At 37.0% G+C, this 25939-nt stretch overlaps 1 protein-coding gene across 5 annotated transcripts; it reads right to left on the bottom strand.

The window, feature by feature from the left end:
* Positions 1-975: 975 nt before the first annotated feature.
* Positions 976-25715, bottom strand: cdk19 (cyclin dependent kinase 19). Of its 5 annotated transcripts, none has more exons than XR_015068928.1 (14): positions 24804-25074; positions 23408-23483; positions 17025-17135; positions 16195-16335; positions 12090-12147; positions 11292-11423; positions 11003-11146; positions 10473-10542; positions 10234-10306; positions 9939-10036; positions 9650-9728; positions 8462-8704; positions 6140-7025; positions 976-1123 (listed from the first exon to the last, which is right to left on the bottom strand). XR_015068928.1 is itself a non-coding variant. In XM_085937977.1 (14 exons), exons 1-13 carry the CDS (start codon positions 24929-24931, stop codon positions 6900-6902), a joined length of 1479 nt encoding a protein of 492 aa, XP_085794103.1. In that variant the 5' UTR covers positions 24932-25074; the 3' UTR covers positions 1905-6272; positions 6891-6899. The 5 variants fall into 5 exon arrangements, 3 of the variants coding, with proteins under 3 accessions (XP_085794103.1, XP_085794104.1, XP_085794102.1); XR_015068927.1 differs by lacking the exon at positions 976-1123 and adding an exon at positions 1905-5993; XM_085937977.1 differs by lacking the exon at positions 976-1123 and having other exon boundaries at positions 1905-6272; positions 6891-7025.
* Positions 25716-25939: the final 224 nt, after the last annotated feature.

Here is a 25939-nt window from a genome sequence, read left to right as displayed (position 1 = left end):
ATGACTCACAACCACTCACACAAATTGCTGCTATCTCGCACAAACCGTGACCCTTTGACTCGAGTCGAAATCCCCTTCAATGGGAAAAACAAGCGCAGTGTAGTAGTTTCCTATCCCCGATGACTATTCATTGCTTTACACAATGCCTTGTTGGAGCTGGAGCCAGAGGTTGGGGGTTTCAATACACTACAGTATAAATGTCAGGCTTATGAGTCAGCTATATAGTATGATGAAAATTTTGCCGAGTGACTGTACCACTACAGTGCTGACTCTTAGATGCCATAGTTTTCTTTATTTATATTTAATACAGAGCTGAGATCCACTGGAAAACGAATCCGTATTATAACTGGCGTAATGAATCGATAAATCAACAAGTAATTGTATCAAATTAATCGAGAACTATTTTACTATTCGTTTAGAGACATTTTGTTTTATATTAGAATGGTCCAAAATTCAAATTGGCTAATGTCAGTTTCTCAACAGTATTTTTCACCCCAAAGAAGCACCAGCGTGGTTCCAGTTTTTTTCTAGTCATGTCTTTGTCTGACTTCCTGTTCCTTGTACAGAAACATAGCAGTCTTAATCTCGGTTTGTCAGCAAACGGCCTCGTAGGAACGTAACGGCAGATATTTTTCTTCATTGGCCTATGTGGCACGGCTGTGGTTGAGTGAAGTTGTTGCACATGTGATTGTGCAAATGTGCGATATAATTCGGGGAAAGAATATCTTTGCCAATTGAAATTGCAGCATCAGCTAGAATCTAGCACAAAAAAAAATTTGAGATGTTTTGCAGTGTACTTGCTGATGTTATTATTATTATTATTATTTTTTACATTTAATTTCAAATCCTGGTCTCCTTTTCAGTCTCGCATCCCACAATCATATACACACACAAGCTGTGTGTAAATACAGATAAGGTGAATGAAAGTGAGGTTAGTCCCCCCCCACCCCCTAAAAGAAGGACAAAGTACACAAAGCAAGAGCAGCTTGAGAAAATTCAAACAAAAACCTGCTGCTGCTCATTGGTGCCGCAACTGGTCACACTTCTCGGATGGTCTTTTTTGGAGTAACACAGCCGGCCACCCACGTACTTGGGCATGGACACACACTCCATTTCTCACGGTCTGAAAGCAGTTTGTCAAGGGTCAGCAGTTTAGCTTTAGCTTTGCAAAGAGTCATTATTTGCCTCTTAAACAAACTCTTCTAGCTCTCCACTGGCCACTTGGAGTGCAGTTATGAAGCGTTAACAAGCACAACAGAGTGTCGTTAAGAGAAGTAGAAACAATTAAGTACTCGTCTCATCTCAAATAAGCTAGTGCAAGAATGTGAATTCACATAAATTACATAATTGTAGAACACCCCCCCCCCCCCCCCCACACACACACACACACACACATATTGGGGGTTGTTTTGTACGGAACAGAATTTTTTTTTGTTTGAATTATTTAACCTAATTTTTAGGGGTTATTTGGTCATTTGTCTTATTTTTGGGATTTAGATGAGTGATCCACAACATGATCAGTTACTATAAATAATGCATTAAAAGACATTACACATGCACTGTACCAAAGCTCTAAATTGCAGTTGAACAGATGACAATATAAACAAAGTATCTTTCGTAGCCGAGTAGAAACTTTATGAGGCAGCTGGAACATCAAGGCTTTTGAGTGTTGTAGTGAAGGAATAACTTGAAGCTAAGTCGGGATGGAGTGGTGGAATGGCATCACTCCAGACATCCATCTCAGCCTTAAGGTCAAAGTGACTGGGGTGGATGAGCCCAGCCCTTTTCCATCACAACCCAAGCACTTGATAATCTCTGAGCTGTCCGCAATTGAAGAGGAAAACAGTAAGGAGTTTTTCTCTCTAACTTGCAAAAGGTTATGAAAGCCTCCATTATTTGGGAACTTTATGAACTTTAAGCAGACGTTGACTGCTCTCACTAGATAACCCCTGATGACTTTCGAGGGAGGATTCCTTCACGTTTCATCCAAACTGCTGTGATTTTGTGAAACAAACACAACTACAAGAAACGTGCTAAAAGTGCATTTTAGTCAGAACATTTAGTAAACGAGTATCCTGACAATGATATCGTCTGAAATTTGCTCAGTTCCGAATTTCCCTAACGGAACTTCCCATTGTAGTCCTAAGATTCCAAGTAATTATTTTTGCTACAAGTGTATGTTGTCACAAAGACACGGCACCCCCCACTCATACCCGTGAGATGTATTAAAGTGAGGTTAACGGTGGGGTTGTTGTTAATTTGCTCCTCACTTGCAACTCTCTCCAAGTCATAAATTTCCTTCAAGTGGGCGCAGTACAAATCTGGGCTGAGTGACTGCTATGCCAGAACCCCTCAAGCTGATACCAAGTCTCAACTTGCCTGCACTAGGTTCACTTGTCAAACCAGCAGGCTCACGGAGACAATGTGGCGTTTATTTGACTCATCCAACATGTCCTGAGAGGGACATATTTTGAGTGTTTATCATCTGAAGAAGACATTCATCCAATGTCTTGTTGTGTAACATCCTAACATCTGCAGTCTTGAAATCCGGGTGGAGGTGTGCTCAACTGAATTCTGGTATGTATTTTTCCAGACAGATAGTTTGGCACAGGTAAAAACAGACATTTTGCATCACTGTGGGCTTAAACACAGCCAACTCGGTTTTTCTGCAAATCGGTACGGCTCATTGCTTTAAAATCGGAGCGTGACAGGTGCAGTCCTTGACATGGTTAGAAAAAAAAATATTTGCTGAAAGCCTGAAAAACATACTCGCAAACGTACTTACCGAAATGTATGTTAGTTAACAATCACACTCATTACAATGTTTTTTTTTTTTTAATCACGATAGAGGATATAAAATAAATATACATGACTTTCTTTCTCATTTAACAGTCATTTGTACAGTGGAATTTGGACAAATTCACAAAAAAAGCAGCTCAATAAATGTTCTATGATGTATTCTATTGCTGCTTTATATATAATTGCTATGGAAATACAATACATAGTAGACCATATGAATATTTAAAATCTGTGTGAGAGAATGTAAAAGGGTGGACAGACACTCCACCCTGCTCACAAAACAATTCTGCTGACTCAATTCACGGAGTGTTTACATTTTAGCATGCAAGATGGGAAAATGGGATACTGGCCAAGCAATGTCTTTAAATGTCCAACTGCCTTTGAACACATCGCAGTGGTTTGTCTGTACAAACTGTGGACGACAACAATTTCCATTGAAAAAAGGACAGGCACATGCAAATACTATCAAAATGGAGTAAAAGGGATTTTTTTTTTTTATACAAGCGTGTACTTGTGTGTATGTGTCCGTATCTACAGTACATTATTTAGTGTCGAAAGATATTTGAAAAACACTGGAATTACGTGAGAAATATCAGGGCATCAATCCACTTTAACAAAAAAAAAAAAAGCAAACTGCTACATGATAGAAAGGGAAATTAGGAAACCAATGGGAAGAAGCAAGAAAATACAAAAAAAAAAACATTGATGGGTTAACTAACAAAAGGCACCATCCACATCACCGCTCTGTAAAAATAATAATATAATAAAACACTGTGGAATTCAATGTGTTAAATCTTGATTCTACTGTATACTGAGGTGGTGGTAACACATTCAGTAACTAATGGTGTAACAAACGGTCCCTTTCTATAGCTACTGTATTAAGGCAGAGGAAAGTTTATAAAAAAATGTCTACTAGTCATTGATGGACACAATAAACATGATCGTATACAATCCATATATATATAAATGTGTGTATGTGTGTGTGTACAGACCCCTTCATGGCCTACGTCACAATGTCACGGTGTTAGCTGGAGGCAAAAGAAACTGAAGCCCTGGAGGCAATTGAGCGAAAGCCACCGCTACTTTCATGTAGAAAAATGTCATGTTGTGTTTTTGGTTCTTAAAACCAAAAAAAAAAAAACAGCCTTTGATTGATGAGGCGAAAAGATTGGGCTGATGCTGGTGTTTGCAAGTGCATAACATTTAACATGGAATGTACTATCATCAAATCTTGAAATCGATAATCGCCTGTCCCTGGTATATCGTCGTTTTCTATCCCTGACATTGACTTAGCAGCACTTATCACCGCACAACATAAATCGACAAGTTGTTATATCGTAACTCTTGAACATGTCAATTCAAGATTTACTTATCGGCTTCTAATGATTTATTGGCCTTCAGTTTATCTTTGGTATAAATGCTTTTTTTTTTTTTCTATAAAGTTATCTCGTTAAATCGTCCATCCAGTGAATTAGGGCCTAGCTGTCAGTAAATATCAGTCAACCTTTTAAAGTAATATAAACGTCCGTGGAGTTTACGCTCATATTCTCTCAAATTAGTTATTCACGTCCATTTTTACGTAAACAAACCATGATAACCGGTTTTTTTTTTTCCCCCAAATGTTTTTGCCTTTGCCTCCAGCTAAGCCGTGCCCCATAAATGACATCACATTGTTTACAAACTATGGACCGGTGTGTGTATGAATATATATATATATATGTACACACATATATACATACACATATAAAATTACAATATTTCATTTAGAGTGCATTTCAGAACAAAAAAAAAGAACAGACACGTGTGTGCTGTTTTAGACAAGTGTTGGGACTCTTATACACCTCGTGATGAAAATACACACGTCACCCATGAAAACAAAACCTCAGCATAATGAAATGCTTGAGTCTGGCAATTAAATTTGCATAGGAGTTGTCGGACATACTGTACAACGTTTTCAGAGGCGGAATTGACAAGTAAGCGTGTGATCTCTGCTAATTCCAATCCTCACATTGAATCAAGGAGGAGGAAAGCCTTTAAAGGCAGTTTGGTTTTGATCCCCACTTGAGTATTAAATGACCAGGCTGTGTTTGTTTTTTGTCTATAAAAGTGCAATTGGAAAAATCCAATGTTTTTCAAATGTGACCTTTTGAGTAGAAGTGTGTTTGACTGATCACACTCAGGAGAAGCCAGCTCCTTGCAGATGAAGAGCCCATAAATACAAAACCTTTTATACAAATTTTGTGTAACGATTAATTGTAGATTTTCTACTGAATGAGCAATCTTTTTTTTTTTGGTACACATTCTGCACCTTAAATGTGGCAGTGAAGAGAAACAAGTCCAATTCTCTTTTTAGCCACTAGGTGTCAATGTTTGCTCATTTTTATTACTTGAGGCTCATCTCCTGCTTCTCCTCCAAATACTATTAAGTCACAAAATTGGGTGCCCTCTTTAACATAACATTCACTAGCAGGAGTACTGATTTACAATTTAAAATTTAGTTTACGTGTATATTTTAAAAAAAAAAGGAATCAATAAAATGCAGGCGTACTAGATTCAAACGTAAAATTAAGCTTTTAAAGTATTTTTCTTTTTTAAAATGCACTTAGGAAGTAAAGAAGTTATTCTTGTATGAATATGGCACAATCAACTAACCAAGCAGGAGCAGTTCTAAATAATATCATAGTGCAGGTATTTTAAGTTTCAGTTATTTTTACATACATGACAAAATTCCAACCTGAAATGGCAGTTGGCTATAAGCTTGTGATTTTAACCCATCTTTGTTTTACTCTGTTCGTCTCGAGGTTGGCTTTGCAAATGGAACCTATTCTCAATTGCCTTACCTGGATGAAGAAAAAAAATAAATCACCAAACAAAGGATTACGATATTATTTTACATTCTATTCTTGGGTTTTATATAAAATAACTTTAACTATTGAAAAGTGATTATTTGTAGTTCGCTACTATTTCCTGGTTCCAAGTGCAATAATCTGCCTTCGTTTGAGTCGTCGTAAAAATCAAGACAGCATAATTGGCTGTCACTAAATCTGTTGCGTAAAAGAACACACCCATTTTTTTACGTGATCAACCGGCCAAACCTGTGCGGCATGCTGGCCTGAGGGGGTAGGGAGGGTCGTTTGGGTTCACAAGTATTTGTTTCAGCTCTTTTACAGATGGCTTCGACAGTCAGTGCATTTCTTGTGAGTCAAAGGTAAAACATGCATAAAACAAACAACACTCACACACAGCAATAATAATAACAATACAAAACATTTTGACATCAGTCAGTAACAGTCTCATAAAGTACACAAAGTGGGCTTGCAGTGGAAGGGGAGGGGCTTACCGTTAGCTGCCATGTACGTTTTTTATGCGCACGTTCGAGTTCATGGCGAGATGCAAAGTTGTCCGTCCGGCAGCCCAAAAACAAGATCACACTCCAAAGCTCCTCCAGTTTGTGGCCAAGCGGTTACCGGTTACTGAGCGGAGTGGATAAGAATGTACACGACTTTCAGTAAAAACACTTTGCTTCTGTACATTCGAGCTGTGAAAACAGGAACCTCATAAGAACACTATTATTAAGTTAAATTGTGCGTTCCGTATTTCCCTGCATTTCTTTCTGTTTGTACAATAAATGTCTGGTTTGACATAAAAGGATAGGGTAAGCTAGTTTGATTATCCAAGGATTCACAAAAGGGCTTTTCCGTCCTGCGTCATCTCCGCCTCCCTATGAGATATTTACACTGACATCAAGCTTGAAAAGTCACAAAACAAATAGAAAAGGTGCGATATAAAGTCAATATTGGAGCTGCGATCCTTCCTCGTGAAGAATATTGTGTTTATAAGTGCCATACGTTTGGAGTACGTGTGTTGCTGCCTTCACATATATTACACCAAAATGTGTCACCAGCCCAGTGAGGCAGTATTTGCTTTTTTTTTTTTTTCCTGTAGGTTTGCCTTCATGTTGTTAAAACGCTGGAATGATGTAATGCTGTGAGAAACATCCAACCGGGGGTGAAGGAGCCACGACCGGGTGGCGTCCAATGTTGACATCCATTGAAAGAGGGTCCACCCCTCTCTGCTGGTTCAGGACTGACCTGGTAGCCTCAGTAACGATGAGTCTGGTGGGAATACTGGGAGCTCTGTTGAGATGATGACGTGTACCCCATGGTGCTCTGCGGCTGATTAGGACCTTGGACATTGCTTTGGTAACCAAGGCGGGAGGTGGAGTGCTGAAAAGGAAATCACTAGTGAGCAGTTCACCACCATGGTTTGATATACCGTATTTCCCGGATTATAAGGCGCACCCAAAAACCTAAGATTTTCTCAAAAGCTGATAGTGCGCCTTATAGTCCGGTGTGCCTTATATATGGACCAAATTCCTCAATTTAAACTATCCCGAAGCATTGTGTCATGAAATCAATCATAAGTGGCCCGCTGAAGACTATGAATCATGAATCAAAAAGACTATGGATCATTATTTTGTGATTATAAAGTATTTTTTTGTGTCTGAAGTTGAAATAAAAATGATAAAATGGAGAATGATTTGATTTGGATTAAAAATCTGACATGATCCATTAATAGTGCACCTTATAGTCTGGTGTGCCTTATATAAGGACAAAGTTTTAAAATGGGCCATTCATTGAAGGTGCGCCTTATACTCCGGTGCGCCTTATTGTCCGATAAATCCATGTAATTCAGACTGAATATATATTTATGCTACGCCTTTGCAACCTCGTGTCCACTATATCAGGATTGAAGCCGTGTTTGTATGGTGGCCTGCGGGTATGGAATCAATGACAGAGGAAAAGTAGGACGACAGTGACAGCAATGTCACAGTGGCACGCTGCGATGTCAATCAATATAACATCTTGCTAGCTGACAGCTAGCATGTGTCGCACGTTTTTTTATATAAGCTATTTTGCTCATGTATGACCGAAAAATCAGAATTTTTCACCTCTTACTGTGAGACTTCTATGTGGACAACCCAGAATTGCCCATTTTTGGTGCTGTGATAGTACGGCATCCAAAAACCAGAGGGCACCATGTGATGTATTTGGGTATGTACAGACAGGCTGTATCACTTGACTATTGTTGTTTACTTATGTGTCTGTACGTATTTCTTAGAACAAAGATGCAGCAGTGCCTTGAGATGCCAGTTTTGTAATTTTTGTTTCCACATATGTAACTCAAAACAATCGTATTTCCTGTTTCGCCTTTTCAAGTGAATAGAAATGCCTCTATTTCAGCCCCCCAGAAAAAAAACAGCACGTAAGGTTGTATTTTATAAAAAACAAAATAGATCCCGTGGCTTGAAATGGCATGCGGTGGAGTACACGTGTAATTCTTCTATCCAAAAGGTTATCATCGAAATGACATTTTGGTTTTTTCTTTGGAAAATGAAAAACACAGCAGTATAATGCTTTGTAGCTGAAACTTGTGCTTTAAGAAATTACCATTCAAATTTGGCACTAAACCTTGCGCCATTTTCAGGAATTATGAAACTAAAACTCGTTTTTTTTGGCACAAGTACAAAAGTCATTCATCTGCACTCTAAAGTTACAAACGATAATAACTGAGCAAACCCACGCAAGTACAGCAACAATCCAAAAGCCATAAAGAAAGGTGTTGGGATTTGAACTTTGAAATGTGAAGCTTTTATACTAACCTGGTACTCTGACTGGAGCACCCCGGTGCCTGAAGAGGTACCAGAGGGTCCAATACGGGGTTTTTTATTGGGAGGCCCCTGGTCCTGTCCATGTAACCCTCCGCCAGCATTGGCCCCCGTGGCTCCAGATGTGCCATTGGTTTGTGTTGAGTTCTGCTGAGATGGGGCTTGTTGGGCTGCCGTTTGTTGCTGGTTCTGCGTTTGAGTTTGGCCTGTTGTCTGCTGGTGCTGTTGCGTCTGGTTCTGTAAACACACATAGCAACTGCTTAACAAATAAGCACAAGGAAGTCAATCGAATGGAAAAAGTCCGCCAGTGTGAAATGCATTTTGCTAGTTAGTTGTCGACTGAAAATTACATCACAGTTACCAGGTCTCTGATCACAATCAATCACGGCTTACCAGTTTTCTGAAGCTTAGCCATGATTGGTTGTGACCTGAGACCTGACAACTGTGATATCGTTTTCAATTGACAGCAAGTGGCAAAATGATGAGATGGATAAAAATTGGTGAATTTTGCTACTTAACTCTTATTTCACAAACGCAATATTATAATGCTGTGTTTCGACTAGTGTGGGCGCATACAACATATTTAGGGTTGACTTCTCAGAAAAATGATTTGAGTTCCTGACACTTACAACACAAAAAACCACAATTACAAATGTCAAATTCCAGATACTGTAGCAAGGTCAGTCACATGTGACACACATGAATCAGCTGTTGTTTTCCAGCGTGATGGAGGAGCTTTCAGTTCTCAGAGGCTACATGGAGAAAACAATGCCTCTTTCTTTACCAGAGGTCAAGCACAGGCACGTGTGCCACAAGCTAAGTCAACCTATGCAAGTTAGCTTTAAATCGGCTATAAACGTTTTTGTAAACATTGATGTTGGACTAATTTTCCGTGACATACTTTTGGAGCTCAGACTTGATCATATCGGTAAAAACTAATAACAATTTTGAGACTCAACTGTACATGGTGCAAAAAAATGCACAAAGCCCACACAAATAACATTGCTGATATTATAAATATTTAATATGAGGTATTTTTACTCTTATAGACTTTTTATGGGTGATGTATGTGAATGTGTGTGTGTATTATTTTCTTTATATTAATTTATATTCTATATGGATTTCTCTCCATTGTCACTAACGTGTTTCAATTTTGATTGGTAGAACGAGACATTAAATTACCTTTTCTGCTTTCTCCTCTGGTTCATCTTCATTGAGAAACTCTCTTTTTGGGTATGGGATCTGGCACCCAGCAAACACACTGTAGGTATCAGATAGAGATAAAAGGGCTTCATTTTTTTTTTGCATAGTCAAGTACAGTACATAATCAGTTGTAGTGATAAACAGGATGAAAAACAGTATAGGAATGTAAACAGTCCATATACTTCCTGGGCTGCATCCCAGAGGGCCTGCTTTGTTATTTACTAAATCAAGAAGAAGGAAGTTGTCAAAAAAGGTTGTTATGGCTCACTCAGTGGTTGGTAATGGGTCCTCTAGGAAATAGGGATCCTGCAGTGCTTGCTCTGATGTGATTCTTTTCGTGGGGTCCATGGTGAGCAGTTTCTGGAGCTGAAAGCAGAGGAAGAGCAGGCAATTACAGTATTTCTTCTATTCTTTAAGTGTATTACAGGCTGCAGGGCAATAAAAAGAAAATTAAAACTATGACTTGAAAATTGACTTTTGTACACACACGGAGAAAACTGTTAGTATCCCACTGTTAATAAAATAAATATATTTGTATTTATATTTATACTGGATATACTTACCAACAGGAAAACTTTGCTATCTGGTTTGACTTTATGTTTTTCCATGTATTTGATCAAGCTGCTGTTTGCATATCTGTGGGGAAAAAAAACATGGAAAAAGACAGATAAATATAATTTAAAACTGAGTACTTCATTCAAAGTGTTTATGAAATTGATTTAGCTTCAATTAACCAATTGTAATGGATTGGACAAGGCCCAGATTCACTTAGACCGTTACCGCTCGGCAGAATTCGACTCACGTTGTTCTTCTGAAGTCTTTTTGAAGTGTTGGATATTCAGGCATCTTCCGGATGTCTTCCCAGTCTTTATCTGAGTAATACAAAATCAAAACGTGAACCATGAAGTGTTAACAACAACGGCAGCAGATTTGGAGAAACAATGGCCTCATTAAATGTGTTGTGAAGACATACTACATACTTATTTTTGCAGAGGATAAAGAATTTATCTTTGAGTTTTGTTGTGAGCTGTGTTTGCATGTGTTGCTGCTTGTGTTCAAAAATAAATGCTTTAAACGTTAAGAGTTACTGCAACATCAATGCTAATTTTGTTAGCATTTGTTAGCCCCATTTGCGGAACTAGGACTTTTGCCTTGTGGGTTGTGACCTTATTACAAAGAAAACTTAAGGATTGACTTTCTCTCTAACAATTTATGATTATTGAAAGAAGATATTAAATATGTACACACTATAGCGAAACGATTTAGTAACAGAAGAATGTTTTTCCCCAATGTGTGTGTATGTGAGTGTTTGTTTTTGTTTTGATTGCAGACCTGCGGGGTAACCCATCACGCTGAATATCCTGTCCAGCTGGTCATGATGAAAGGGGTTACTGGTCTTGATGTCTTCCTGGCGACAATGAAAAATTGGCTCTGACGTTAGCAGCTCTGCGAAGATGCAGCCAATGGCCCAGATATCTACGTTCACACACAAACACAGACAAGACATGAGCTCATCGACTTTGTCGCTTATAGAAACATTCCTTGGTGTGCAGTCCACTATAGATCCATCTTATATAAAGAGATACACCCTTCTGTTTTTTTCCCAAGGCTCCAAACTCACCAATAGCTTTGGTGTAGTGGCGGGCCCCCAACAGTAGCTCAGGAGCTCTGTACCAAAAGGTCACCACCACAGGGTCGAGGTCGGCCAGTGGCTTGAGGGGAGAGTTGAAGAGTCTTGCGAAACCCATGTCAGCTACACATACCAGGTCGAGGAGATACAAAGACAGATAGATGTCAGAATCAGCAATTAGAAATTCTAGTTGTCTGTGAAATGTTAATCGAAGTTTGGGTGAAGGTTAAAACTCTTTTTGTAATACATTCGTTTTGAACAACATTCATTTTGAATACATTCATTTTGAACATGTGAAGGCACCTAAACTTTGTGAACAGGTTTTAACAGGTCAAGTCAAAAATGACATTGTAACATTACAATTAAGTTTTACATGGGTATAGAGCTCAAACTAAATGAAAATAAATAGATTAAATTAAATACATCAAATTTGTTCTGTTATAATTTTGAAATAAATACTGAGACAATAGCAATACAACACCAAAAACTGAAACCTGAGTTGGAGTTTTTTCAGAAAGGAATTCCTGATGGAAGGGTTGTAGTAATGACTAAGTAAAAAGGACAAGTACCGACAAGATCAACCAAGATCAGGGCTTTGCTAACAATATAAAATAAAGATGTTCCGATTTGCTGAGGAGAAAGTAGAATACTGAATACACATTTATTTATTTTCAATTTAAGTGAAAAAAACGTGCGAGAAAAACAAAACAAATCATTTATGAGACAAATAAATACAAGGGATGTACTATATTTTTAAAGCCCAAAAATAAATAAGTTTTTTTTTTTTACCAATTTTAACTCTTCCTCGTTCTGGTCCTTCTCCCATTACCAAGATGTTAGCTGGTTTCTGCAGAAGAAGAAAAAAAAAACATCATTTATAATTTTACATATTTTGAAGTAACCAAAACTGTGAATTTTAAAGGGGAAGTCAACTCGGTTATTGAAAAAAAAAAATTGTGGTTGACTTGAGTGTACATTTTATCACTTGAGACCAAAACTATCACATTAGGTCACATGACCCATGCAGAGTAAATCCAGCCTGACACCATCCATTTTTACAACTCCATGTGAATAGGGATAGTTTCAATAACATTATTAGTGCGTGTTTTTACCACTTTTACAAAACACAAAGAAACAAAAAATGCAAATTTTACGCCATTGTGACTTCAATCTTCCTGCTCATCACAAAGAGAGCAGTTCTCACTGTTTCTGCATGTGATAAGCGACAAATATTAGCCAGTGGTCATCCAGAGAAAAAAACAAAATCTAAGAGGATTCAAATATGCCATGGGATGTTTCCAGCTGCTCAAAGCCTAAGGCAAATAAATAAAGTATCTGCTCCCTAAATTTTCTTGTGGTGTTTGTGCGGGCTAAGCACACTGATCAGTCTGGCCCAAATTTTTGTTGCTAAAGAAACGGCACTAATAAGGAGATTTGTAGTTCTTGCCCACAGTGTGACATTTCTCTTCATATTCGTGAGAATTCCAGACTCTCCCATTTCTCAACTACTGCAATTAGAAAAACAAGTTTATTTCATCTTTAGTTTTGTACATCGGTGTTGATCACTGAATAAGTCTCTCTCACAGCAATAAGATCAAATTTGTCATAACAGAAAAAAATATTTCAAAAGTCTGAATCCCTTAATTCAATTTTTCACAGACCTTTACAACTTAATGACTTGTGTCCAGCCAGAAAAATAATATGAATACAATTTCACTCATAAAACTCCTTGTCATATACAGTAATATAAAAATACAGCAAATTATTGTTTTACTGAAACACTTAAACATGATTTCTGATGTCATGTCCAAGTTATAAGGAACTGTGAATCAATCTCCAGTCACAATTTTACTTCATAATTCAGTAAAGCAGAAACGTCATGATTCTTCTGTTGCTGCAATCTTTGTGGAAGGGTGTAACTGCTTGCAGGAAGACACAAATACACTGCAGAAATAGATCACCTTCAGAAATCCTCCCTGTGGAAGTGATAGTTGGTACAGCCCACTGAACATTTTGCTGTGGTCTGCAGAGCTGCTCAGTTTGCATCTTGACAGCACAAGCTTCAGGCTCTTACATAACCCTCATGGGGGCGTGCCGCTGTGAGGGCAGTCTGCCCCTCCGGTGTAGCTTGTGGTGGGTGGGAGTGGGACATAGGAGAAGGAGGACAAGTGGGGGATGGGAAACATGCAGTGGTGCAATGCAAAGCATGTGGCGGACAGAGTCAAGCTACAATATGTAGGGGAAGCAAGCAGTAGCAATGCTTGTTGAGTATCTACTGAATTCACTGCAATGCTTGAATAAAATGGGGATTACCTAAATCAACAACGTAAACAATGTGGCCTCGTTTGATTTATTTTTACTCACAAAAAGCCAGTCACCTGCTCACAATTGATAATCTACCCAACAAAGACAAATGCGACAAGAAAATCATGAGAATCACGATAGCTCGTTTGGCAACAATGGCAGGAAACACTGGAACCGAAGCGGCCTTAAATAAAACCGCAGTACATTGTTATAAAATCAGATAGCTTGGGTTTTAACAATGGAGAATTTCATCCAGCTGTGGTAGAAATTGGGATAAAAAGAACAAAAGTGCACAAACAACAAACACTTGGGACTTTCAGTAAACACACAACAACTTTAAAATCTGTTAGTTATTATTTCATTAAAAGAGCAAAATCCAAGAATAGTTCTTTCCCACAAAGATTTTGAGGTTGAACAAAAGGTTTGTACAATGTTGTTTTTTTTAAACACAGTAATGTACAGCATACCAAATTCAACATATTCATAATATTCATAAAATCTTGTGGCATAATAACTGTGAAATGTTCTTTAAATATATTAAAACCAATTAAATTACAGACTTCATTACTAACAAGTAACTGTTGAAAGGATACTAGGCCTATTAAGATTATTAGATTTTGCATGTAATGTCTTGTCAAGTCATATTAGCCTTATGTATAATTGTTAATATCAAATCTTGATCTTCTAATATTGTTCATTTGTTCATGATAAAAGCTTTTTTTTTTTTTTTTTACAGAGGTCCAAGACAGAATAGAGAGACCATGTGTAAATGACAAGGAGGCTGAATCCCATTTAGCTCAAGGACTAGTGTCACCTCTCAGTTTCTATAATAAGGTACAATGGAAATATAGGCCAAGTTGAAGTGGAAGTCAACTTAACAATAAATGTCTTTTTCTAGAATGAGAATTTGATGCAGCTCAAGGGATGGATAAATAAAGAAAGTTCATAGGATCAACCCCGTTTTAGAATAACTTGTGCAATGGAGCATCTGACATTAAAGTGACGTACTTTCTGATGTCAAATTCTGGGAATGATATGCTTATTAACGACCCATGTGAAAATGCATGTACACGTGATATTAATAATAATATTAGCAATTTTACGACGTGGCAGCAATCCACCGCCGACGCATTGTTTTAACAAGCATAGCCAATTCCTTAATTGATCAACCAAAAGTGGCAGAGATAATAATCTGATGTCTGATCCTGGCAGATTTACATCATGTCACATGACCGAGGATTGCGTAAGAGCAGACAACAACAGCGGTGGGAAGCATGTGAATAAGTCGACACTTATATCTGATATTGTTATGCCCTTGAATTACTATAATTAACATCAAACACAAATTGAAAAACATCATCTGAATGACATTGTTATATTCTGAACTATTATGTTTCATCTTATTAAATAATGCTGCCGACATAGTTTATATGATAACTCTTTGACTTTTGTCTCGATTTACTTTGTTGGGTGAGTAAACTGTGATCTGAATTTCTAACAATCTAGGTGGAAATCCTGTCATTCTAATCCAAAGAAAGTCTGGATGTAGCCTGTGATCATATTCCTATTTATAAAAAAAAAAAAATTGTGGGAAAGCCACGATGGAGACCATCACACAAGAGTATGTGCGTTGTAGCCAGATAGAAGCATAAAAGAGCTAGACAACACTAAGAACTGAAAACCGGTCTGGTCTGGTCATTATAATTGGATTATAATTTGATTTTGTTGATTTCGTTTCGTTGGCCATTGTTATTGACTGTAGTCGCATTGCCAACCAATGTGAGTTGTACATCAATTCAAACTTGCTTTACTAGGTGTATACAGATATGCACATTGGCGAATTTTAATTTATAAGGGGCTTTGATGCTTCTTGTTTGCATGTGCTCTTCTCAAAATAAAAAGTAGCCGTTATCTTGCATTCTTGTGGCGCATTGCTTGATCTGTGCTTCCGATAGGGACTGAATATTTGGGAAAAGGGCTTTCATCTTTGCTACCCCCGCAGCATGGCCTACACTGCTGACGAAAGTTAAACGCTGTGACATGATTTTATTTGGAGATTTGAGTTCGCTTCAGTGGGACTTCCAGTTTAAGACCACTGAACAATACCTGTTTTAAAAATCTAAATTTCAAGGTCCTCTTCGCGTGTTTTTTTTTTTTTTTTACCAAACACATGCAAATTTGCAAAAAAATGGATTTGCATTTTAATTAACAAGATTGTACAGAAATGTATTTTTATGAATAAAATTTGTTCTGACTTGCAGACTTTTACGCAATCCCCATGATGTCACAAATTCCAACCAAATAGGTGTGACATAAACAATGTCAGTGAGTCACAAGTTCCATGATAAATAAATGAAATATACATATAAATAAAATAAAGCCTACTCTCCAACCAAAATTAAGCATTTATCTTCAAAATTGCAGCTTTTATAATTGAAAAATTCCATTCTTCTGTATTGGAATATTGATTTCAATGATGTCACTTCCTTGGGTCGCTAATGGCAACCCCAAAAAAATCTAGGCATTATAAAAGGGCAATAGATTCATGGGAAAAGTGGAGCAGTGAAGCTAAAATAATATAGCTGCTCACCAGATCCCTGTGGAGGACCCAGTTGGCGTGGAGGTAATGGATCCCATCCAGAATCTGATACAGGAGAGACTTCACCATCCCTCGGGGCAGCTGCATGGGCTTTTTGTTGGCCTTGGAGGCACGGTGGAACTTGATAATATGCTAAGAGAAAGGTAAAAGAATTTAGTGTGTAGAATTTTTACTCTGCGTGAAGTCAGCTTGGATTAGTTCGACTAATACCAAGATCTAATATAGAGTAGTAACGTAAATTAGGCATTGGGTTTGTTTTTTTTGTGGTATAAAGTGAATAATTTGAAAATGTGATTTATTTTTTATGTTTTAGTCATCAATACTTTTTTAATGAGGCCACTAAACTCACTGTTGCATGAATATTTTGAATATCTTGAAATCTTGGTCTCAATGGACTAATTTTAGCTACAGTGATTTGATTTTCACTTTTGGCTACCAAGGTCACGTTATACGATCAATTAAAAATTAAGAGTCAGTCTGTGGCTTGTTTGTTTCCGTTCCATATTTTTGATGTGAGCCTAAAATTAGAATGTGAAAAATCGGGTATGTTTCTTTCTTTTTTGTGTTCGATTAAAACATTAATAACATGAATCAGTTACTTTGATGTTTGTCTTTACCAACTGAAAATGAAAAGACTAAATGACACACGGAAGCAAAAGAACATAACGGTTTAATTGGTTACTTAGCTACTTAGTGTTGATGCCTCAACTAATCAAAACTATATTCATAGCGCCAATATAAATGTCTCCTTATGAGATCATACAATTGAGAAACTGATGTTGCTTCTTGACATGTAACACGGACATGAAACTGATACTCACCCAAAGGTCATGTTCGGCATAGTCTAACAGGAGCGAAACCTTTCGGTCACTGTGCGACAGGAACACTTTCTGCAGGGCAATCACGTTTGGATGTTTCAATTCCCGCAACAGCTGGAGAAGAAGAACAAAAATGTGTAAGAATGAGGTCACAGTGAAATGACAAACTACAAGCACACCTACCAGGAATAGGCTTGAAATAAAATGTTGATTTACGGGAAGCAACCTATAACTTTTCAAATGTTCAATTTTATCCCATTTCTCTACATTTACCGATAAGAAACAGTTGTTTGTCAGATTTGAAAGTAGTAATAAAGTAGTCGTAAATCGAGTTGACGAGTAAAGTTCAGGGTTCAGGACAGAAAATGATGCCAAAGTGAAAGAGTAGTTTACTTTTTCTCCTAAACAATAGAAAGAGTCAGTGACTTCACAAATTGGCTCTGAGCGTCTGACATATTAAGAAAGGGCATGTTTGTAAATGCTTTGGGTTTATGAGATTATGACTACAAGTAGTAATAGAGAAAGATTATAATCTATTAAGGCACCATGAAAAGATGTTTATAAAATGTGTCACTGTGGAATTATACTATTTAGATCAACTCAAAAATTCTAAAATTGCAATGTTTGTATCCGAATATTACGATTATTTTCAAAATTATCTTTATACTGTTGATCATTTTGAAAACATCTTTGCAATAGACATTTGGGAGGACATTTTACAAGATTAATGAAGTAATTATTTCATGAATGAATGTGTACGAGTGATATGAATAATACCGCTGCTGTCAGTGTCAATTTAGTTCAGTTAGAATGGTAAACTCTTTGCCCTCGTTTATTCCGACCACAAATTCGACCATGAACTTGTCTTTATTATCTTTTGATTACTATCTGCATTCAAATAGAGTCCAACCTGTATGCATTGCCATAGCAGAAGTTTGATTTTCTGCTTTTATCGGGACAAGGTTGTATCTCTCGTCTGAGAAACAGATTTTAAAGAATTCTGATCGTTCCTATTGAATTTTATTTCATGGCACAATCCTTCTAGCTGACAAGCTTGATAGTCGGTTGTTGGAACAACAATAGAAAAGTTGCATAAGATCTCGTCGGCAACTTTTTATTGTGGGCAAAACAATCAGTCGCAGACACCCATAATGACTCAAGGGACCACACCAGTTATGACGTACATAAGAGTGAATGCAAACATGTCAAACTTGTCTGACTCAAAAGAGTATTGGCAACGAGGAAAAACTCGAAATTCAGCTTCAAAGTGACCACGTTTTTTTTTTTACAAAAGACAGAAGTTTGTGGTATGTTACAAATTACTTTATACCAAAAGTCAATCAGCAAGAAATCTGAAACCTAGATATAAATAAAATGCTAGTGTCCGAGCAAAGACAATACATTTCTTGTGCAATATTTTCCAATCACACACTTTTGGAACTGTTTGAGCAAAAATATAGAACCAAATTCTGGAATATCACGGCTAAGTCACAATCACTCAATTGCAACCCTGACTGGGCCCCTAATGTCCACAGACCAAGTCCTCCAACTGCACTGTTAGTAACGGTACATAAACTGTAGCAACATATAATCAATCAATCTGATCGCTTCCATGTCAGAAGAACATCGTGACAAACTCACCTTCGGTCAAATAATAACATGTGAGGAAGAATACAGGTTGTTAGTCCTTACTTTCAGTAAAATAGGTCATGTTTTCATAAAAGGCTCACAGGAAAAGCACTCACTGGAGGAGTTCCAAATATTCCCACCAAAGCCACATGCTTACCAGGAGTGCCAGTCAAAAAGAGGATCGCCAATGGAATGTGAATATAACGATAAAGTACAGCTTATTTGTTTAACAAATGCAACACGAATAAAAGCGGAACCTCAGTAAAACCAAAGTTCGTGTTATTTACAGAGAAAAATAAAGAGTAGTTATTTCTTACAGGCAAAGCAAGCAAACATTTTTGGAGTACTAATTATAACCTTAAACAGTCTATATACAGATTTATTGTTCTTAAAGGCTTTTGGGGTATTTCAGATAACAGATTACATTTTTTTTTTCAACATATCTTTAATTCAAGAATCAACATCTAACAAAAACCAACAATTGATTTGTCATGTATTTGTTTTTGTTGACAAATATGCAATGTCGTTAGAAAAACACTCCGGCCCAGAAATACCCGACTCCAGACAAGCGAGGAGAGATTTCCAACATGCACTTGGCAATCAGTCGGTCGATAAATCTCCTTTCATGGAGACTGTAACTGTGCAGCAACATCAACGGCAAGCTTTTCCATCCAGAATGAATTGAAGCAGACGGACTAAAGGTTACTAATTTATTACAATTTCATAATATAATTTGATTAGACAAGCACCGTTGCAACCTCAACAAGGTCACAAAAAAAAAAAAAAAAAAAATTCTAGTATTTTTGTTTAAAGAACAGAGCAGGTAATAATAGCTCCAGGACTCATTAGCCCCCTGGAAACATTTATGTTTGAGCTTTTACCATCCACCTTGACTGCAAATACACTTAAGAGCGGCTCACTGTGTGTTTAGTGAAGCAAGTATTTAGAAACAACAGTTGATGCTGGCAAGATAACAGGAACGAGCATAGAGAAAGAGACATCATTTCCTTGGTGTAGTTGAAATTTTGGGTCACCCAATGTATTTGTTTCTTATAGGTCATTAGGGCATGAAGAACTGCTTCACCAAGTCAGTAACAATAACATAAAAAAAGGTAAACGAGAGTCAATGAGTAACCAAAGGCCTTGTGAATGAGATTAAATCATACAGTATCTAAGATCCGCACCTATTCAAAGATTTTTAACATTTAAATTTTTAAATGAAAATAAAAGCAAACTACTTTCTTTTTGTTGTACTCACCATGTTTCGCTATCTTATGACGAAAGAAAAGAGTGACAAATTTTATCATTCAAAATTTCTAAATTCTACATTACACATTGGTTTTGGCTTTTGGTTAAGTTGAGTCTAAACTTGAGTCAATGTTTATTTTGGTTGGGGCAAAATAAACAAAGCGCAAACCAGCAGAGACACCAATTAAATATTTTTTTCAAAAATAGTGACGCATTTTATAATTCAAATTTTCATAATTCCACATTGTACATTGGTTTTGGCTTTTAGTGAGTTGTCAAGAGCCTAGACTGTTTGTTTTGGTAGGGGCAAAATAAACAAAGCATAATTCAGCAGAAACGCAAAATAAATGTTTTCTGAAAACATGATTGAAAAAAAAAGCAGAAAGGCAAGATAGATGGGAACAATTTAAGAACACTTGAGACTAAAATGAAATTTTAGACTTCTCATTTACATTAGGAAAGGGCAATATGAGATTAATATTATAAAGAGTCATTAATGGAGGTTCAAGGTAGATTTTAGGCAAAATGATCCAACACTTTGTTCAAATATTTTCGGGTTTATGATGGCAGTCAACAATGGCAGATGAAAACGAATGTCAGTGACGAGGTAAAGTTCATAATCACAAATTCAAACAAACGCAAGACAAAGTTCAATGCAGCAAATAGAGCATTTGACTATTTGTCTGTGCCTCCACATGAACCAAAACCTGGGAACATATTTCCTTAGCCTCCTCTCTTTTTAATGGACTTTAATCTTGGCTTTCTTTAACCTGATTTCATTGCATATGCAGTTACACACAGTTTAAAAATCAACATCTATAAAAGTGACCTTCATTGACTGATGCCCTAACAGCTTATTGTATCTCCTTGTATTTTTCCTATCAATGAAAAAGCACTGCAGACAGCCAGTGGCTGTGCTATGTAGCACGATATCAAATCAATTACAGAGACACAAAGATGACTTTGTTTTGCTGAGAATGTTTTGATTAGATTTATTTACACAAACAGACAAAACTTGTCACTTCAATTCAAGAAGGAAAAAACCCATAGTCACCTTGTAACTCTCTGAAGTTTAAGTAAAATTAAAGATGAACTAATGACAACTAGATATTGCTGTATTTTTTTTGATCCAATAGAATTATTCAAAGCAAAACAAAAATGGAATCAGTCATGACATAACTGTTGGTATGCATATCCTGTGTTGGCCAAATAGTTTCTGGAACTATCAAGACCATCAAGGCATTCTGTGGAAAAATGTGCTCCCTACCCAAAGTCAGACATTTTGGTCTCCGTTTCAAATGATAGTCCAATGACCCAAAACACATACTTAAAAAAATAAAACAATGGGTGGGCTTAAATACCTATTACAGAAGCCTCACAAGTCACAGAAATTCCAGAATCACTCAAATAAATAACCTGATTTTGATCATTTTTAGTCATTTCTATTCATTTTGACATCAATTAATTTGTATTAAATTTGCACAATGAAGTTCACATGCCAACTAGAATTGGCAATTTCTGGAGAAATTGCGTGTGAAGGCGAAGGCACTTCACACTATTGTGGGACTCGAAATGATGATTAAATGACAGAAAAATGGTAAATTAATAATGATGATTAAATCAAATAAAAACGGTAAATTAATGATGATGATGAAAGTAATTATTAAAGTGATGTGTTAAAATTGAATGAATGAAAAAAAAATCATGGCCAAGCAGGATACGAACTCGCTCGCGGACGTGGCTCGTGTTTAGGGACCATTGTTTTCTCACTGAGCTAAACAGCGACTATGTGTTTAATGTGGTGGAATGTTGCTATTAATCAAGAAATTAAAATGGTGAACGTTAAAATGGTAAAATGATGTTTTTAACTTAAAATTAAATGAATAACTAAATGAAAAATAAAAACGGTAAATTAATGATGATGATGAAAGTAATTATTAAAGTGATGTGTTAAAATTGAATGAATGAAAAAAAAATTATGGCCAAGCAGGATTCGAACTCGCTCGCGTACGTGGCTCGTGTTTAGGGACCATTGTTTTCTCACTGAGCTAAACAGCGACTGTGTTTGTTGTGGTGGAATGTTGCTATTAATCAAGAAATTAAAATGGTGAACGTTAAAACGGTAAAATGATGTTTTTAACTTAAAATTAAATGAATAACTAAATCAATGAATGAAAAATAAATAAATAAAAAACAAAAGAGTTAAATAAATGAGTTAAGGAAAGAAATCATGAAAAAAGTTGTCAGATGTCAAAATTTGAACTCACTCCTGAACGTCGCTCGTGTCTAATGCGCCATTAAGAATGAATGGGGGATTTTAAGGCACAAATTTGCTAATTATGCAAAAACGGTAAATGTTATGAACAAATAAAATACTAGCAGTCATGCCGTGAATTTTTGGAACGTGTGAAAGTTGGAATGGAGTGAATCGGTTAAAGCATGTGGGAATAGTTAGGTGTCAAAAAAGTGGGAGGAATAAATTGTTTAATAATAATAAGAAGAAAAATAAAGTAGAATAACAATAGTGTGAAGGCCTTCGCCTTCACACTAATTACTGTTAAGTTTCTGTGAATTCAGAAATGCTTTGTACTCAAAGAAAAATGACTTAAAATGTTCATATGTTTCTAAAGGTCATGTAAAACTGTCTTTGGAGCTTGCACAATATCACGAGATGCGTTTGCATGGTGTCACTGCCACTGCACGTAGGCTAGCTAACTTTAGGTGAACATGGCCAAGTGGAAACAGACTGTTACATAACAAGCTAACGGAATGTCGAAGGGGCCATGTTCTCGCTCCATCGCACTTGGATGGATTGACATGCTGACATGCCTTCAACCACCACCCCCACAATCTACCCCGTACTTCAGCCTCAACCTCTAATTTCACTTGACTAGGTCAATTTGTTGACTTTGTTTTATTGCCACTATCGTAACTATAGAAAATCGATTCGTAACAATTTCAAAGGCAATGTTTATTTACAATTTCCACTTCAGGCAAAAATGCCCAATATTTTACAGATTTTAAAAAAACGTCAACAAGTTTTGATTTCTCGAGTATTATATTCGGGAGGTCCTCAAGTTTGCGTGGGAACCAGTAAACAACATTTACAAAATGAAGGCAATCAACAGGTTTGCACACTGATGTAAGAACATTTGGTTACTGCCGTTCTTACTTGATTTTTTGAATAGACATTTATCCTAGGAGTGTTTATTTACATATTTATTTACTTTTTTACTTACATACTTATTTTCTTACTTGAATGTCAGTGGTTTCGGTTCTCTTCCCATCACTTTCAAACATTAAGGAATAACCACCCCTGTAATCCTATCAGCCTTATTAGAAATTGTGACATTGAAACACGAACGTCCAAAATTAGAACAAATATATTCATATAAAACTGATTTGATTACTAGAAAACTGTAATTCTCTTTATTTTATCAACATGAAATAACTTTTGGTATTTCAGCTTATAGTACTTTCGCCACAGTATCATTAAAAATGTAACTTACAGCAATTTCTCTGCACGCGGACATTGAAATTCCAGTGCCTTCTATCTGTTTCAGTGCATATTCCTTCTCATCTATCCTGTAGGGGGAAAAAAAGAAATAATGATATTTAGTTTCAAAATATGCGTTAAGACTCCTGACTCATTGCTAAACCTATAAAGACGGGCAACCATCTGCACCATTACTGAGTGGAAACTGAATCTGCGCTCCTTGCATGGAAGTCATGCAAATGAAGCACATCATCAGTGACCCAAAGGAAATCCAATCGAACAAAATAACAGTGTGGATGTATTCAAAATGATGCAAATATGAAAGACTAAATGGCAAATGGAGTGTAGACGGGATCAACATCAAACAAATCCTCAAACCCACTTCACCCTAATTTGCATTGGAGATAATAAGCGGTGTTGAAAATGGATGGAAGGACGGACAAATGGCTGGATTACACTTTACAAATAGTTTTTTATTTAGCTGTTTTTGTTGGATCATCAATCAGAAGTGTCCAAAACTAATATTAAATATGACAAAATATTGAGAAAATATTACTGTACTCATTGTTCCTGCCATGTCACTTTGTAGTGACATTATTAACGTATTTATTGTCATAGCTTTCTCACTGTGTTATTGGCATAAAATGAAGTAAAATATTCATCTTGATAATTTCATTTTCATCAAATTTATTTAGCAAATATCCAACTCAACTCTACCAATATATTGTTAGCATTGTCACAGCTATCTCCATATTATTGTTATTGACAGAACATGACTGCGTAAGCTAAGTTTGAAATCAAGTTTACAATTAAGCAGTAATAAGGTTATGATACAACCTAGTACGTGTTGATCCGGATGTGAGTTCACAAACCACGCAAGTATTGTTAGTCAAACGCTTGAGAATAATAATATAAAACGATAACAACAAGCTAACTTTCGCATCTAAAGTATGAAAAGAAAGTTTGAACGTGCAGCGTTGGGGAAAGGGGGGGGGCGCGGGAGAGAGAGGAGGGGGGGGGGGGAATTTGGCCACGAAAGGAAACCTCAACTGCTGCTATCGCGTGACGTGAAGACGGCACCCGTGCCGCTCGTGTGCGTTACCATACGATGAATGACAAGCACAATATTGACGAGACATGTCAAAAATAAGATGACCCCACTATGTTATGCAGGACTGTGCTGCTGGAGGGAAGAGGAGACGAGCGGGCAGGGGAAATAGGAGTGGGAGGGGGGGGCTTGGTGAGTGAGCGCGTTACATGAAAACAAAAACACAGACACGGGCTATCACTTTGGGAGGGGATTCAAATGTAACGCGCCGTTCGTAAACACATGCAAGTGTTGGTAAACAAAATGCATCCAGCGGTCACTTCCATATCAACATAAACAATAACGTCCATGGTCATCTTACCCGTCTTTGCGCTTAGCTTTATAAACGTGCCCGTAGGTGCCTCGACCCACTTTGCAACCTTCATATTCGAAAAGATCTTCTACTCTCTCTCTCTCGGCAGCCAGCTTTGTTTTGAAGTCGTAATCCATTCTAACCCATAAATACGACGTAATTTACAATAAAATAAAATATTAATTATTACATGCATTAATTAAATAATCTGGTCGGTTTATTCCCCCACCATTTCCTTGTTTGGGATTTTGGTCTGCTCCGCTTAATGTTCACTGGCTCGTTGACGTTTCTAATTGGCGCACAAGGCTTTCTGGGTAATGTAGTTTTTAAAGGCAAACGCAGCTGTTCAACATGACGTGGAAATTGAAATTTAAAAACTACAATCGCATATCTCGCCGCGGTGCGTTACACTGGGTACTCCTGTATGTTTTTAAGAATTCAGGGATTGGTTGTTTGAATTACGTATGTATATTTACGCAGTTGTTCACTAATAATAGTACACAATCTCGGCATCACAGCAATTAATACATAGGCACATAAAACCAAAATAGTTATGCAACATCAAAAAGTGTGTGCATTACAGTTAAATTTTACGTGCAATTTATTCTATCGCAGAATGCGCTATTGTGAAGTCAAAGCACACGTAAAACAATAATCACACCTGTGATTATATCTTCTTGAATTATATTTAACTGGAATGTGAGGTAGATTTTAAAAATCCCAGTGATTTGTTGACATTTGGGAATATATGGTACCCGTGTCGTGCCTTATTGTTTGTTTCCATTACCAGCTGATGGTTGGGACTTCCTTTTTTAGCAAGATGACTGCTCTGACATCTCGCTGTTAGATTTCTCAACAGATTCCCCGTCAAACAGTTAGACCATTCTGGTATTTTGCAAGTGCCCTGCAACATCTCAGAAGTCTGAACCCAACTGCTTGTGACTTTTTCCGTGTAGATTTTATGGAGTTTACGTAGCCTTTCACTTGCTGCGTGTACGTCACGTGACGTCGTGTTGTCAAGGAGAACTTAGCTAGCTATAGCTGAAACAGACAGCCCTTTGGACCAATCGTATCTTAGCAACTCCAGTCCTACAATACGATTGGTTTTACAAGATAATGACGTATTCATCGTTGTCTATATAAAT

This window comes from Syngnathus leptorhynchus, chromosome 18 (genome assembly GCF_054491065.1).
Source record: "Syngnathus leptorhynchus isolate UIUO chromosome 18, UIUO_Slep, whole genome shotgun sequence".
In the NCBI taxonomy this organism is placed as follows: Eukaryota; Metazoa; Chordata; class Actinopteri; order Syngnathiformes; family Syngnathidae; genus Syngnathus; species Syngnathus leptorhynchus.
Note: the sequence above shows the minus strand (reverse complement) of the source record. Positions and strands in the feature narration are given on the sequence as shown.